At 48.4% G+C, this 14,761-nt stretch overlaps 1 protein-coding gene across 4 annotated transcripts in view; it reads left to right on the top strand.

Moving 5' to 3' along the window:
* Nucleotides 1–807: 807 nt before the first annotated feature.
* LOC115384598 (signal transducing adapter molecule 1-like) overlaps nt 808–14,761 on the top strand; it is a 29,196-nt gene continuing 15,242 nt past the window's right edge. For all 4 annotated transcript variants that reach the window (XR_003930905.1, XR_003930906.1, XM_030086852.1 and 1 more), the window contains exons 1-8: nt 808–1,002; nt 7,198–7,282; nt 7,364–7,439; nt 7,917–8,012; nt 9,915–10,061; nt 10,128–10,218; nt 11,540–11,735; nt 13,207–13,301. Coding sequence is in view for 2 of the 4 variants with exons in the window: in XM_030086852.1 (XP_029942712.1) it covers nt 963–1,002; nt 7,198–7,282; nt 7,364–7,439; nt 7,917–8,012; nt 9,915–10,061; nt 10,128–10,218; nt 11,540–11,735; nt 13,207–13,301 (826 nt within the window). In the remaining 2 variants the exon portion in view is untranslated. The remainder of the gene's footprint in view (nt 1,003–7,197; nt 7,283–7,363; nt 7,440–7,916; nt 8,013–9,914; nt 10,062–10,127; nt 10,219–11,539; nt 11,736–13,206; nt 13,302–14,761) is intronic.

The raw sequence follows: 14,761 nt of genomic DNA, 5'->3' as shown, positions 1-14,761 counted from the left end.
AAAACAAAAACAGCAGCTCAGCTGCAACATGAACACTGGAAATAATACCAGCATTCGTCTGGATCTGTCTGTCTGTCTGTCTGCATGTGGACACTTCGTGTCTGCTGAGTAGCTACTGCTTCTTCTTTATTATTCTTTATTAGTCCAGAAAATAGTTTGTAACTTCAGCAAACATCCAGATTATAGAGCATCTTCCTCCCACTATTAAATATCCAGCAACCATCCAGATCATAGAGCATCTTCCCTCCACTGATACATCTTCAGCTAACATCCAGATTACAGAGCATCTTCGTCCCAGACGACTGAAGTGGGTGACTCAGACCAGCCCGCAGGCCTGACAGCTCAGCTCCACTGCAATAACACAGCAGGTGAGCATTTTTAACACAGCCACAGACATCAAAGACATTTATCCTCATTCACTGTTACCGTTTTTGCTTTTTGTTCCTTAGTTACTCCTCATGAAGATAAATTGTGATGCTGGTATTCCATGAGATACTCCAAAGGTGTCAAACCTTTTTTTTTTTTTTTTTTTTTAACAAAATAGGGGTTTGTTTCTTTAAAACAATCTGTAAACAGTAAAGTTGTTAAACTTTCAAAATGTTGATGAAACAGACCATGAAGTGGGTAGTTTTGCTACTCATACACAAACTGAATCTGCAAATATGCAAATAAGTAGACATTAGTCTTGTCTATCTATCTATCTCTCTCTGTCTGTCCCATAGATTGTAAATAAAGATCTGTCCAGCTGAAGCCCAATCGCCTGTTTTAAACTGCATTACCCACAGTGCATCGCGCGCTGCTGTCTGCTGCAGGAAGGAGTGACTGTGTTGAACACAAACCAGCTAGCTTCGCTGATATCGGTTAATATTTGTCTCTACTATGCGTCTGCAGTGCGCGAAATAAGGACGAGAGGGACCGAGAGCAGCGGGGAAGGAGAGTCCAGCGGCTGTCAGCGCGTCGCGATGCCTCTCTTCACGTCCAACCCGTTCGACCAGGATGTTGGTGAGTAATCAGGACGGCTGTAGCATGCTAGTGGGGCTAGCCGGGCTAGTGGGGCTAGCCGGGCTAGCTAGTGGGGCTAGCCGGGCTAGTGGGGCTAGCGGGGCTAGCCGGGCTAGCCGGGCTCGCTAGCGGGGCTAGCGGGGCTCGCTCCGCCCGCTCCGCCCGTGTCCCCGGCTGAGGACAGCCTCTGTGGAGCCCTGGGCTGAGGACACACGCACCGTGGAGCATCTCGTGCCCCCCACATCCTGACGACAGGCGGCCGTGTGTGCTGCACCGCTGTTGTGTGTCCTGTCTTTGTTGAGCTCCGTAGCGCAGCCTCGCTAGCCAGCAGCTTCACAGCCTGCCATCAGCAGCAAACAGCCCGGGGCAGCCTCAGTGATGACCAGCAGCTGCTGCTGTGTCCGCGCAGAGCAACGACTGAAACACGCTGAAACAGCCAAACAAGCGAGATATGGGAAAGAACGGTGCAGTGGGTCTCGAGGTGGTTCATGGTCTGCGGTTGAGATCTTGGGATATTCAGAAACTGTGAATCAGTGAATGCTTCTTTCAGGCTAGTTGTGTCTTTGGCAAACAGCCTGGTGCGGAGTCCGCCTTTGTTTTATTGCACCTCTAGCGCCCTCCGGAGGGCAACAGGTCAAACACATGGAAGTCAGCCTGATGCTTGGTGCTCTGCTGAGAGAGGGGAGAGGGCAGCAACCGGCTTCTATGGGCTCTGGGTGGAGGGGTCAAAGGTCAACGGGCTCTGGATGGAGCAGTAGAAGGTCAGGCTCTGGATGGATTGGTTTTATATAGCGCTTTTCTGGACACTCAAATAGGGATGGGTACCGAATTTCGGTAATTTTTTGGTACCGACCGAATTCCCGCTTAAGTACCGAGTATCGATTCACGTGAAATCCGTCGGTACCACATTTCGGTACCTGAACGCACCTTTTTCTTTTTTTTTTTTTGACCCTGAACGCACCTTGACATTATGCATCGGCAAGAGCGGAGGACACGGCGACGCGGTTACGTGGGTCCAAAATCTTCGGAGTATTTTGACTCGCAGACCGGAAGCGAATATATAACATACCGGGAGAGCGGACACACACACGGGCCGTGAGAGCGGGCGGGGGGGGGGGGGGCGACCGCTCGTGGCTGCCGGCCGGAATAGACCCCACTGGCCTGGAACACACCGGCCGTTCGGGAAACCTCCCGATGGCCACCCCATAGACATATGGACCACCCCGCCCCTGTTCGGAGGTGTTCGCGGGAGGAACAAGCCGCTTCTGCGGCTTCTGCTTCTGCGATGGTCGCTCCCGCTGCATGTCATTTCCTAAACAATGCTCTGCGCATGCGCAGCTCGAAACAAGAGCGCGCATCGAGGCGGCGACTCGACATGATAGGTCATCACGCAAAAGCGGTCCCACGTGGCTTTTGATTGGCATTATGACTGCCCAATCACGAGTTGGAACCATACAATTCTGATCCTCCAGTAAACCTTTGAGTGTTTACTGTAGAGGTGCCTGGTGCTGCTAATGTGAAACATTTTATACAGTTATTTATTTTGAAAGTTGTTTGTTACTGTATGGGCAGCAGGTGCAAATGTGAAACATTTCTTACAGCTATTTATTTTGAGTCTATTCTTATTATGTTATTTATTATTGTTATTTATTTAAATTATTTACTTTATCCCCACACACATTTTTCTCAAGTTCTATGTTGGAGTTATTTCAGTTGATGTTATTCAAGCATAAATGTTTAAAATTCTGAAGTTTTGACTATTTTTTTAAATATACAAAATAACTTTAATTACCAAATGCATACCCCCCCCCCCCCCCCCCCCCCCCCCCAAAAAAAAAAAAAGTATCGAAAACAGGTACCGAAAAATACCGGTATCGATTCGCAGGTACCGAGTATCGGTATCGTATCGATTCAGATGTGAAAGGTACCCATCCCTACACTCAAAGACACTTTACATTGCATTATTCATTCACTCCATACTGGGTGGTGGTAAGCTACTGCTGTAGCAACAGCCACCAACCATTTACTCTCACAACTTTCATACTTGGGCAAGGTGGGTGAAGTGTCTTGCCCAAGGACACAACGACAGTTTTACGCCTGCAGGAGCTGGGATCGAACCACCAACCTTCTGGTTATAAGACGACCTGCTCTACCATCTGAGCTACTGTCGCCCCAAGCTCTGGATGGAGCAGTAGAAGGTCAGCGGGCTCTGGATGGAGCAGTAGAAGGTCAGCGGGCTCTGAATGGAGAGTAGAAGGTCAGCGGGCTCTGGATGGAGCAGTAGAAGGTCAGCGGGCTCTGAATGGAGCAGTAGAAGGTCAGTGGGCTCTGGATGGAGAGTAGAAGGTCAGCGGGCTCTGAATGGAGAGTAGAAGGTCAGCGGGCTCTGGATGGAGAGTAGAAGGTCAGTGGGCTCTGGATGGAGCAGTAGAAGGTCAGCGGGCTCTGGATGGAGCAGTAGAAGGTCAGCGGGCTCTGGATGGAGAGTAGAAGGTCAGCGGGCTCTGGATGGAGAGTAGAAGGTCAGCGGGCTCTGGATGGAGCAGTAGAAGGTCAGCGGGCTCTGGATGGAGAGTAGAAGGTCAGTGGGCTCTGGATGGAGCAGTAGAAGGTCAGCGGGCTCTGGATGGAGAGTAGAAGGTCAGTGGGCTCTGGATGGAGCAGTAGAAGGTCAGCGGGCTCTGGATGGAGCAGTAGAAGGTAGTAGAAGGAAATTTACCGTATTATCTGCACAACAAGGCACACCTAAAAGCCTCTCATTTTCTGAAAGCCAAACAGTCTGCCTTATATTTCGGTGCGCCTTTTTTGCAGAAAATACGGTAATAAAGACCCCCCGGTTGTCAGTCCATTGTCTTGACTACGGTTCCCATAATGCATTGCGACGTGATCACATGAGCAAACAACTTCTGCTTGTTTGTGGCGAAGCTAGCCAGTTCAAACAGAATGGCAAACATGAAGCTTCAAGCAGATTCTCCACCTCTGACCCGTCAGTCACCATCCAGCCTCCCAACCGGAGAGCACAGTGCGCGGCTGCACAGCCGTCCGACGCGATGAGCGGTCGGACGCCGGTAGCCCGCCCCCCCCGGAGCCGCCAGCAGCACCCCCCCGAAGCCCCCCAGATCCGCCGGCAGCCTGCCCCCCCTGGAGCCCCCCGGATCCGCCAGCAGCCCGCCCCCCCCCAGAGCCGCCGGAAGCCTGCCCCACCTGGAGCCGCCGGCAGCTCATCCCCCCCCCCCCCCCCCCCCCCCCCCAGATCCGCCGGCAGCTCGTTCCCGCCCCCCCCCCAGAACCGCTGCCAGCCCGCCCCCCCTGGAGCCGGCTGCTGCCGGTGTCTTGCCGAAAACAGATTGCCTGCCAAAAAATGACTGTCCCCGACGGGGACGCGCATCGATTAATGATAACATTCATTTGAACGTATTTTTTGCGTTACAGTAGCCTGTAAGTGTAGTTCAGCCAGGATTCTCCATTGTTTATTTTATTCTTTTTTTATTCCGACAGTACACGGACATACAGGGGACAAAATACAAGAAAATGAAGGACAGAGTTGTTATCAGCAGCAACAGATAGCTGAATATTGGAGTTTTGGGGAAGTTATGGATGAGATATGACTATTATTGTGAGTGTGTGTGTGTGTGTGTGTGTGTGTGTGTGTGTGTGTGTGTGTGTGTGTGCGTGCGTGCGTGCGCGTGATAAATATAATTACTTGTATCAGATAGTAATAACAATAATAATAATAATAAAGTAATCACAAAATTACAAACTGAACAAAAACAAAAGGCCTGAGCATAATGAATGTAGAAGAAGTGTTTTCCACTCAGCACATCACATCTCTCTTCACTAGTCACTTCACTACGAAGTCCCTCCTCTGGGCTGTGGAACAGTGTCCCACCCACAGCTACATTTGATGCCAAAATGTTCATTTTCACTGCAAATGAATATCGGTTCGACATATCGGTTATCGGTTTCCATAAGTACCAATAATCGGCATCGGCCCTAAAAAAGCCATATCGGTCGATCCTTAGTCTTTTGAGTACAGAAACTACTTGTGATACAGTTTAACTGTTACTAAGTGAATAAAATGAACAATGGTTCAGTTCTTGTCTTTTACTGAAAAACGCTGCATCGCATCATTGAACATGTGACCACGTCTTGCTGCTCACACTCTTTTTTCTAACAATATAGAGAGCCTGCAGCCTTTCTTCCTCTGTGGTGTCTGTGTAAAATAAGGTTGAATATGCAAACAGCACACCTAGTGGCATGAAGTGCAAATGCAGTCATGGCGTTGTCTGTGTGCTGTGAAGACAGGTACCGAAAAAAGTACCGTTCAGGAACCGGTACTGTTTGTGAGGTATCGAAAAAGTGCTTGTACCCAAAACATGTCTAACGGTACCCAGCCCTAGTTATGGCCTTTTGAAGTGTCGGCTTTTTTACATGACAATGGCTGAACGCAACACGAGCTCCTCTGCCAGCATCAGTTCTGATGGTCATTTGCAGTCAGTCCATCACTGTCCCTCTGTCGTCTGTCAAACAGAAGTCTCTCAAAACAGTAGAAGTCATCCCATCATGAGGTGAGAGGCTCCACCATGCAGAACGGAGCTCCACCAGCTCCACCTCCCCTGATGAGTGGAGCTGGAGCTGGAGCAGCCAGTACTGCTGTCATGGCTCCGAGTGAGCACAGATAGCCTTGATGTGGTCTTCAGCGATTCACAGCAGTCCCCTGCCGTCCTCCGTTCACCTCTGGAGTTACTGTGGAGGACCTGTAGAGGAGCCACTTCCTGGATGTTTCTCCCAACTCAGATTAACCTGGAGCCATAAAACACGTTCAACCTTGAAGACGAGGCAGACAGCTTCCAGAGTTTCATATGTACAGCGGTTTTGAAACAGAAACTTGTACTGTTCAAGAAGTTTTAGCTCCTTGGGCATCAAACCACCAGTGCAACACCACAGGAGGTCTGTAATGGTGCGTTCACACCGGACACGTTGCAAGCGTCACGGGCGTCGCTTTTACATTCGAAGTCTATGGTGGACGAGCTTCAACGCACCTAACGCGCGTCAGGCGCTTTTCGAGCGTCGCTTTCCAAGCGTTTCGAGTGTTGGTGACGCGTGTCACGCGTTGCGGGCGTCAACGCCTGAAGTTGGGAAAATTGAACTTTGGAAGCGTCAACGCGCGCGTCATCCAATCACAGACGAGCACTCTGAGCGCTGACGCGGGCCAGAAGCTCGTCAAACTGGGCCCGGGAGAGGCGGAGGCTCGCCGGCGGGCCCGCCGCTGGGGTGGCGCGCCGCACCGGGGGGCCGACTCGGTGCGCCGCCCGGAGCGGCCCGCTCCGTAGGACCGCTGGCTGACACCGCGCGTCTCGGTCCTGCTGCGGGTCGCCGGGGAGCCGGTCGGAGAGGCGGGGGCGGCCGACGGTGTGATCCGCGTCGCCCGCTGCCAAAGCCCGACCGGGCCTGGAGGCTGGGCCGCCGGGTCGGGGCAACAGCCCGCCAAGCGCTGGGCGCTGTGCCGGGCGGGGGGCCCCGTGGCGGGTCCAGGGTTCCTGTGTGCTCTGCTTCTCTGCTTCTCTGACTCCTCCTGCTGGAGCCACTCACTGCAGCTGGCTCACATTTCGCCGAATTCGTCCGAACAAAATCATAAACAGCTGGTATTCAGACAAACAAACGACACACTCGGGCTCTAAACCACCACTTTGTCGCCTAATTTAAAAGAAAAAAATCGATAAAGTTATACATTTGAAGAGTTTAGAGCTAAAGTGATTTCTGCACCGAACCCACCATTGTCAACATGAAGACAGGACACAAGCTCCTCCCACTCCCGCCAGTGAGCTGCCGCGCGTCGCGAGCGTTGCAAGCTTCGTGTGTAATTTGAACACGCGTCGAATTCCACACTTCACACGCGTCAACTTTGAGGCGTCAGTGACGCCCCTGATGCTTGCAACGCGTCCGGTGTGAACGCACCTTAAGAGCACCACTCCTGTCTGTTCAGGTGTTTCCTTGCGTTTTTCATCCTTCTGTGCTTGTAAGAGTCACCGCTCAGCGTTTTTGATTTTATGCTTTCATTGATATTGTAACTTCTGTGTTGTTTTATTTTGTGTTCTTTTCTGTGTGGAGATGTGCGATAAGGAGTTCCCTCTGGGATGAAGGAAGGCTTTCCATTCTTTTGTATTTGATTGTATATCTGTGCTCCTGCTTCAGAGAAAGCCACCAGTGAGATGAACACGGCTGAGGACTGGGGTCTCATCCTGGACATCTGTGATAAGATTGGACAGTCCCGCACTGGGTGAGTCCCTCCAGAGCCCACATGAAGACCGGGGCGGACATGGAAGAGTCCCCACTCTGCTCTCACTGCTGCTTGTTTCAGGCCCAAAGAATGTCTTCGCTCCATCATGAGGAGAGTCAACCACAAAGATCCTCACGTAGCCATGCAGGCACTGACAGTAAGCGCGCGCACACACACACACACACACACACACACACACACACACACACACACACACACACACACACACACACACACACACACACACACACACACACACAGACACAGTGCCTGTGCGGGTGAGGCGACTGAGAAGTTGCTTTGAGTTCTCTGAATGAAATCTCCAACACTGGCACTGCTATGGAGCCATGTCTAAGTTTAAGCTCAAATATGTTTCTTCCTGCAGATTTGACCATTTAATATTTTTATAGACAGAAACAGTGAAGAAAGTATGAAGTAGCAGGTACTAATAGCTGCCACACAGCTGTGGCTAACTGCTAACGGCTGCCACTCCATGATCACAGCTGAGAGCAGCCTGTTTTCACTGAGACACCAATATGTGCTGCTCACTGACTGATGTTTGAATAGGGTTTTCACATCAGCATTGATGATCTTGTTAATGATTGACCTTCGTCCGTGCACCCTGTGCCAACAGCTGCTGGGAGCCTGCGTCTCAAACTGTGGGAAGATTTTCCATTTGGAGGTTTGCTCCAGGGAGTTTGCCAGTGAAGTTAGTAACGTCTTGAACAAGGTTTGTGGCTTTGTTTTTGTACTTCTTCTTCTTATGTTAGTTATTAGTCTGAACCGTCAAACTGTCATTAAATGATGCAAACCTGTTTGTTATTTTTATATTAGTTTGGGACCCGAGCGATGTTTCTGAAGGACTCCTATTTCTCAGTTGAATGGGGCAAGTGAGAGATTTACGTAAACATCTGTCTCCTTCACCACATTTAGTTAGACTTTTGTGAAAAAGTTCAGTATTTTTTGCCACTAATCTCAGAGTGAAACCCAAATATTATATGGATTCACTACACATAATAAAGAATATTTCAAGCTATTATTTCTGGAAATTTGGGTGGTTGTAACTCCAGGATTTGAATGCTAAACAGCTGAACCAGGGCCGGTCCATCCTGCAGGCGAAACAATACCTTGCCTGGGGCTCCACGTACAGGGAGGGTAGGGTGCATCACATTGCAACGCAAAAATGAAATCTCAACATATCAATCTGATTGGGGTTGCATTTTGTTCGGACACACATAAAAATGATTTGTGTAAAGTTTGGGGGAAATTACTTGAGATTTAGAGGTGGAACACAGCATGTGAAAAATACCAAATGGGCGTTTTTGGTTGATTTCTTGTATAACATGTCAAGGCAAAAACGACAAGAAATCGATTTTTAGAACATTTATTTTGAATAGAACATAGAAGTCACTCTCTGAAACAACCTGCACTGCATGTAATGATGTGCTTGCTTCTAGAAATATTCTTTATAAAGCATGTATAAAAACATAAAAAATACCAAGGAACCAGAACTAGTGAAAGGATTTTACTCTTATCAACAGCGACAGTAGCTCAGATGGTAGAGCGGGTCCTCTCATAACCGGAACACCAACAAATAATATTGTAGCGTTACGACACTGAAGCAAATACTGGGAACTACTTTTTCTTTTCAAGTCACTACGCCCAGACGCCATGTTTAGTAAGTAGTTCCGTCTGAGCAGTCTTCGCATAAACAACTCAATCTGGTAATTTTGCATTAATATTTCACAGCGTAGTGAATGTGCGGATTATAACGTGTCCACCAAAGTGTTTTGGCGTTGTTGGATTGTGTATTTGATGAGTTTGACAAGGGGGAACAAAAATACCATCCACTTCCATTGTGTCCGTCCCGAAAACCTTCCCCGATTCACCTCTGAATAAACAGCTCGCCCACACAAAAAAGTAAGTATGCTGTTCGAAATGACTGAGGAATTGCGCTAAATGGGCCAATTTGCCAAAATGTTGAAGTATCCCTTTAATCGTTTACCCCCAGCCCTATCAAACATGGACAGGCTGTGACTAGCACAGAACTCAAGTAACAAAACACCCCTCGGGTTCAGCCCCCCCCCCCCAGGATTCGGTGTGGTCCCATGTGGGCCTTAAAGCTCCCAGTAGAACACTAGAGTGAGTGGAGTAACAGTGAAATAAGGGTTATGAGTCCGTGCGTTTCTGAAACATATTGCATGATATCTGTCCTGACCGCTACCTTTCACTTCAGCTGAGAAACTAGAGTTTTGAAAGTAATCTGTTGGTAAAATAACCAGGATTAAATCCAAATAAGGACAAGTGTCAGACAGTTTGACTGGTTTCCTCTGACCTGCTGGATGCTGTGTCTGGAGCTGAGACTGATCTATGGAGACAGCTGGAGAAAGATGAAACTTCCCAAATGAAACGTTGACTACTGTGTTCTTTTGAAACTTTGTAATGCAACATGAGACCTGATTTAGTTTATAAGGAAAGGATGATATTCTTTGAGCTGCCATGTCTTCGTGTTGAAGCTGAACAGTGCTTTGTGTCGTCAGGTGAACTTTCTGGAAAGTGTTGAAACGTGGCAGTCCTCTGGTGTGAGTAAGGAGAGGTGGTGAGGTGGCTGGTTGTTTCCTGTTGTGTGCAGGGCCACCCTAAAGTGTGTGAGAAGCTGAAGGCTCTGATGGTGGAGTGGGCCGAGGACTTCCGGAACGACCCACAGCTCAGCCTCATCTCAGCCATGATCAAGAACCTGCGAGAGCAGGGCGTCACGTTTCCTGCCGTGGGCTCCCAGGTCAGTGCTCCGCTGACAGGATGAACCTCAGTCAAGTGTTGATCTGATGAGAACGTCTCCCTCTAGGCTGCAGAGCAGGCCAAAGCCAGCCCGGCCCTCGTGGCTAAAGATCCCTCCACCTCCACCAACAAGAAAGAAGAAGAAGACCTGGCCAAAGGTAAACAGTGAGAGAACCCTGAGGGTCGGCATGACTCGCTGAGTAGAAATCCAGCTGCACATTACTACAGTCACTTTTGTGTCAGAGATGAATGAGAGTTTTAAAACGCTCCTAAAAAGCATTTGCACGACATAGAAAAGACTGTTTCAAGCTTTAAACTGGAATCATTTAGCAAACTCCAGAAATGATGGAAACAGTAATGTGACGGGAAGCGGTGGAATGAAACACTGAGGGTTTCTTCTCCATGTGCTTCTGACTGGTGCACGTGACTCCAGGCAGTCTCTGAGACACGAGCCACGTTTACATGAGCCCGTATGATCGGCTTGTAGGGTGAGCGGATTGTAAAGGCGTCATGTAAACACGAGGTGGTCTACACCGATCGACAATCCGCTCCGTGTCTCATATAAACGCCGCCTGACAGCGGAGCGGGAAAAAACAGGGCATTATTTGTTCCTCCATGTGTTCCTTCGTACGTAGTGACGTGATGACGTGCGCAGTAAACGGGAAGCAGCACAGTCAAAAACAAGCAGAAGAACGACGGTGGCTGAAAAACACTTTTTAATAAAAATCCAGAGAGAACAAACCCTGGAGAGGAGAGATGGAAGCAGATGGCACAACAGCGAGTTGTTTAAAGAGCTCCGTAACAGAATACGAGCAATCGCTCGATTGGTGTTATGGATTAACTGGTTCCCGTGTTAACGAATGACAGCTCACATGCTGGTAACAGCAGATGTTAAAGGAAGACTCACAAAAGACTCTAAACTTAGAAATTTACTGTAACTGTAGAAAACTGCCGTTCGCTTGAACCACTACAAGTTTCAGTCAGTATTTCAACATCTGCTGGTCACAAGTTAACACGGGCACCAGTTAAAGTGAAACATCGGCATGCGGAGCAGAGCTAAACCGAGACGTGCTGCTCGGCGGCGGCGCTCCGGCCGGGGGAGCAGCCGCTCCTTCAGCAGGTATCATGGAGATGTTGGGACATTATCTGAGCAGATATCAGCAGATAAAAACTCTCTGCTGGGCGCTGAGGACTGCTGCTGCAGAGAGAAGACCTGGAAGATCCTCCAGAGACTTTGTGCGCATGTCACAGGACTCTATAATCCGCTTCACCAGGGTCCTGGTGGACGAGGAACCATCGTAGATCACTTCGTATGCCGTACATGAATACACTCCGTTTAATACAATAAAACACCCATGTAAGCTGGGCCATTCAGAATTATGTTCCTGAGCTTGGTGTTTGCTTAAGAAAAACCAAGGATTAAATCCTCTAACGCATTCTGATTGAATGAAGTCTCTCCCCCCCCCTCCCTCTCTCCAGCCATCGAGCTGTCCCTGAAGGAGCACCGGCAGCAGCCTCAGCCGGGCCTCTCTGGTCTCTATCCCAACACCTCCAGCCTGCTGTCGTCCCACAAAGCCGACGGCAGGAAGGTCCGAGCCATCTACGACTTCGAGGCTGCTGAGGACAATGAGCTGACGTTCAAATCCGGAGAAATCATCACCATCCTGGATGATAGGCGAGTTGGTACACACAAAGAACAGTTTGTTCTCCAGGACTTGATCTGATCCAACCACTTGTAACTTCTCTTAAGAAGCAAGCCCAAAGATCTGAGGCGCATGTGGCAAGGCAAGGCACGCGCACGTTTTCACTGTGCATTAATAATAGAGATAGGCCGACACCAATACCGATGATCGGTAGTCAAGGAGGCTAATAACAGACACTGACAGCCGATAATCATTTGTAGTAAAAATGAAAATACTGGTGTCAAAATTTTGAATAGTAAAGCCTCTGGGGCTTCTGTTTCTACTTCCCGTTAGCGTTTTGTAGGTTAAAGGAAAAGTTCGGTTTAAACAGCTTCCACGTTGTTTATAGAATGAAGTAGAACAATATCCTCACCCAGAAGGCTTTTCTGATCCCAACAGTGCTTCAGGAGAAAGTTAGATCCAAAATGGAGCGGCGCACATTTGTATCGGTCTAGCAGACGGGGCATCGGTAACGCCGCTCCTAAAACGGCTTTAATCGTCCAAAAACTCATGAGTTTCACCAACATTTCTTCATGGTCCACTCAGCCTCTCCTCCACCACAGCCCGGGGTCCAGATACATGTTGTAGTGGTTTTGTTGACCTCTGAACTGAAAGCTTTGTTTACGGTTTAAGATTTAAGTTTTCCTGGTTTCTCAGACGTGCATCATCACCATGGCCGCTATATGTAGGATATGTTATGTCAGGTAGGGACAGCTGAATGTGGCCGTGTAGCAGTCTGGTCCGTGTTGAACCGTGCTCCAGAGCCAGACCAGAAACTGCTACGCTGCAAGTGATCAGCTGGGTATTCTGGTCCACTTCAGGCAGGGGTCTCGAACCTCCAGCCTCAGTGAACAGTCAACGCAGTGGTCAGCGTTTACCAGACCACACAGCAATGCTGAAAACCGCCATGACACACAGCCGTCCTTCCTGTGGCGTTCTGGTTGGACAGATCAAATCCAGGCTGCACTCTGACCGTTTGACTCCTCTTCAACACAGACTCCACGTCTCCTCCAGCACTGCGGGGATGCTAAATGTTAGCTTCAGAGCACTGCGGGGAGGCTCAATGGTAGCCTGTGGGACAGTAGTGGATGCTAAACGTTAGCCACTGGGACAGTAGTGGATGCTAAACGTTAGCCTGTGGGACAGTAGTGGATGCTAAACGTTAGCCACTGGGACAGTAGTGGATGCTAAACGTTAGCCTGTGGGACAGTAGTGGATGCTAAACGTTAGCCTGTGGGACAGTAGTGGATGCTAAACGTTAGCCTGTGGGACAGTAGTGGATGCTAAACATTAGCCACTGGGACAGTAGTGGATGCTAAACGTTAGCCTGTGGGACAGTAGTGGATGCTAAACGTTAGCCACTGGGACAGTAGTGGATGCTAAACGTTAGCCTGTGGGACAGTAGTGGAGCAGTGGATGGTCCTCCTGCTCCTCTCTTTGACTGGTTGTGTTTTTCTCTTGCAGTGACCCCAACTGGTGGAAAGGAGAGACCTACCAGGGAGTGGGACTGTTCCCCTCTAACTTCGTCACTGCTGACCTGACTGCAGAGCCTGAGATGAGTGAGTCCTCGCTGAAGGACAGCGTCCTCCAGACTGCCAGCTCGTCCATTTGTAGGGTTCCTGCTCTGCAGTGTATTTAATCTCTCTCACAGACGGCAGTGACAGAAGTCAGCACAAGTCAGGATCCTTAATCAGAAACATGAAACAATGAGGCTTCTACGCTTGTGAGAATATTCGGAAAGTGTCTTCAAGTGATCTGATGCAGTTTGGATTTCCTTAATCCGTTTAACACATCTCCAAAACACACACAATAAAAAAAGAAAACCATCTGTACAAACTAGAGGTGTCCCCGACTCACATAGTCGAATCTGATTAGTCCGATCCTGCTGATCGTCGACTGATAGTCGAATCTGTCATCTTTTTTTTTTTTTTTTTTTTTTAATCATTTGAATATAGGCTACAGCAGAATGTTACAGTAATAACAATAAAGGAAAAAAAAACAGCGCAGGCAGGTAAAACAACACTTTTATTTTTTTCCTACACACTGAAACACAGACTGGAACAAATTGCCGGTAACTGTAAACATCAAACAAATGAAGTACAGTTCAAGTGACCAGAACCAAACCCACTTCTAACAAACAGGCTGAAGCATGTCAGTTATTAATATCTATAAGCTCAGCAGATAAGCTCAAACTTTTTTGCTAAACAGTTTCTCACATTATCTGCTCAAATTAAATGAAATAGGCTAAATTGTGCTGTGTGTCGCAGCGCAACATCCATGCAAAAACAAACACTAAATTGAATAGAATAAGCCTTTCAGATGAATAAAAAACAATATATATAATTACCTACAAATATTACAATTAAATGGAATAAAAGTCAGCATTAAAATTGAGAAGTAAGTGACAAATTATCTGGCTACTGACCCGTTAAGGTGGAAAGGCATGTTAGTTGTTGTGGAGCGATATGAAAGGGGCTGCTGACACAACTTGCTTTTGACTTTTTTGGGATCATCTTTGACTTGTTCTGAAGTTTTTTTCTGACATTGTGAACCTTTTAAAGTTAAAGGTGCTGTAGGCAGGATTCCGCATCTCCGCGATTTGACCCATCTAAGATGGCCATTTGAAACCCAGCACAGCCAATCCTGTCCTGTTTTCTCTGACATCACGCCCTCACGCAAGTTAAGCCCCTCCCACAAGAACGTGTGACGGACGCCCCTTGACCAATCACGGTTAGAGCCTCATGAGCTCTTCTCATTGGTCGAAGATACCTGGAGCCGTCGAGATTCCTTTTCAGCTCAGAACAGAGACAGATGGAAACGCTGCGCCCTCGCGGTAGCAGTTATGCTACACTCCTAAAGGATTGTCAATGGATACTCTAACATTTAATCCAAAGAAAACACAGAAAAATTACAGTTGACTAGCAAAATCCTGCCTACAGCAGCTTTAAACCAAATCACCAAGATGCTGCTCTGTGACGGAGCTCTGCTGTGCCACTCACCATGGCGGTTCATTCACAAA

Source organism: Salarias fasciatus, unplaced genomic scaffold (assembly GCF_902148845.1).
Source record: "Salarias fasciatus unplaced genomic scaffold, fSalaFa1.1, whole genome shotgun sequence".
Lineage (NCBI taxonomy): Eukaryota > Metazoa > Chordata > Actinopteri > Blenniiformes > Blenniidae > Salarias > Salarias fasciatus.
Note: the sequence above shows the minus strand (reverse complement) of the source record. Positions and strands in the feature narration are given on the sequence as shown.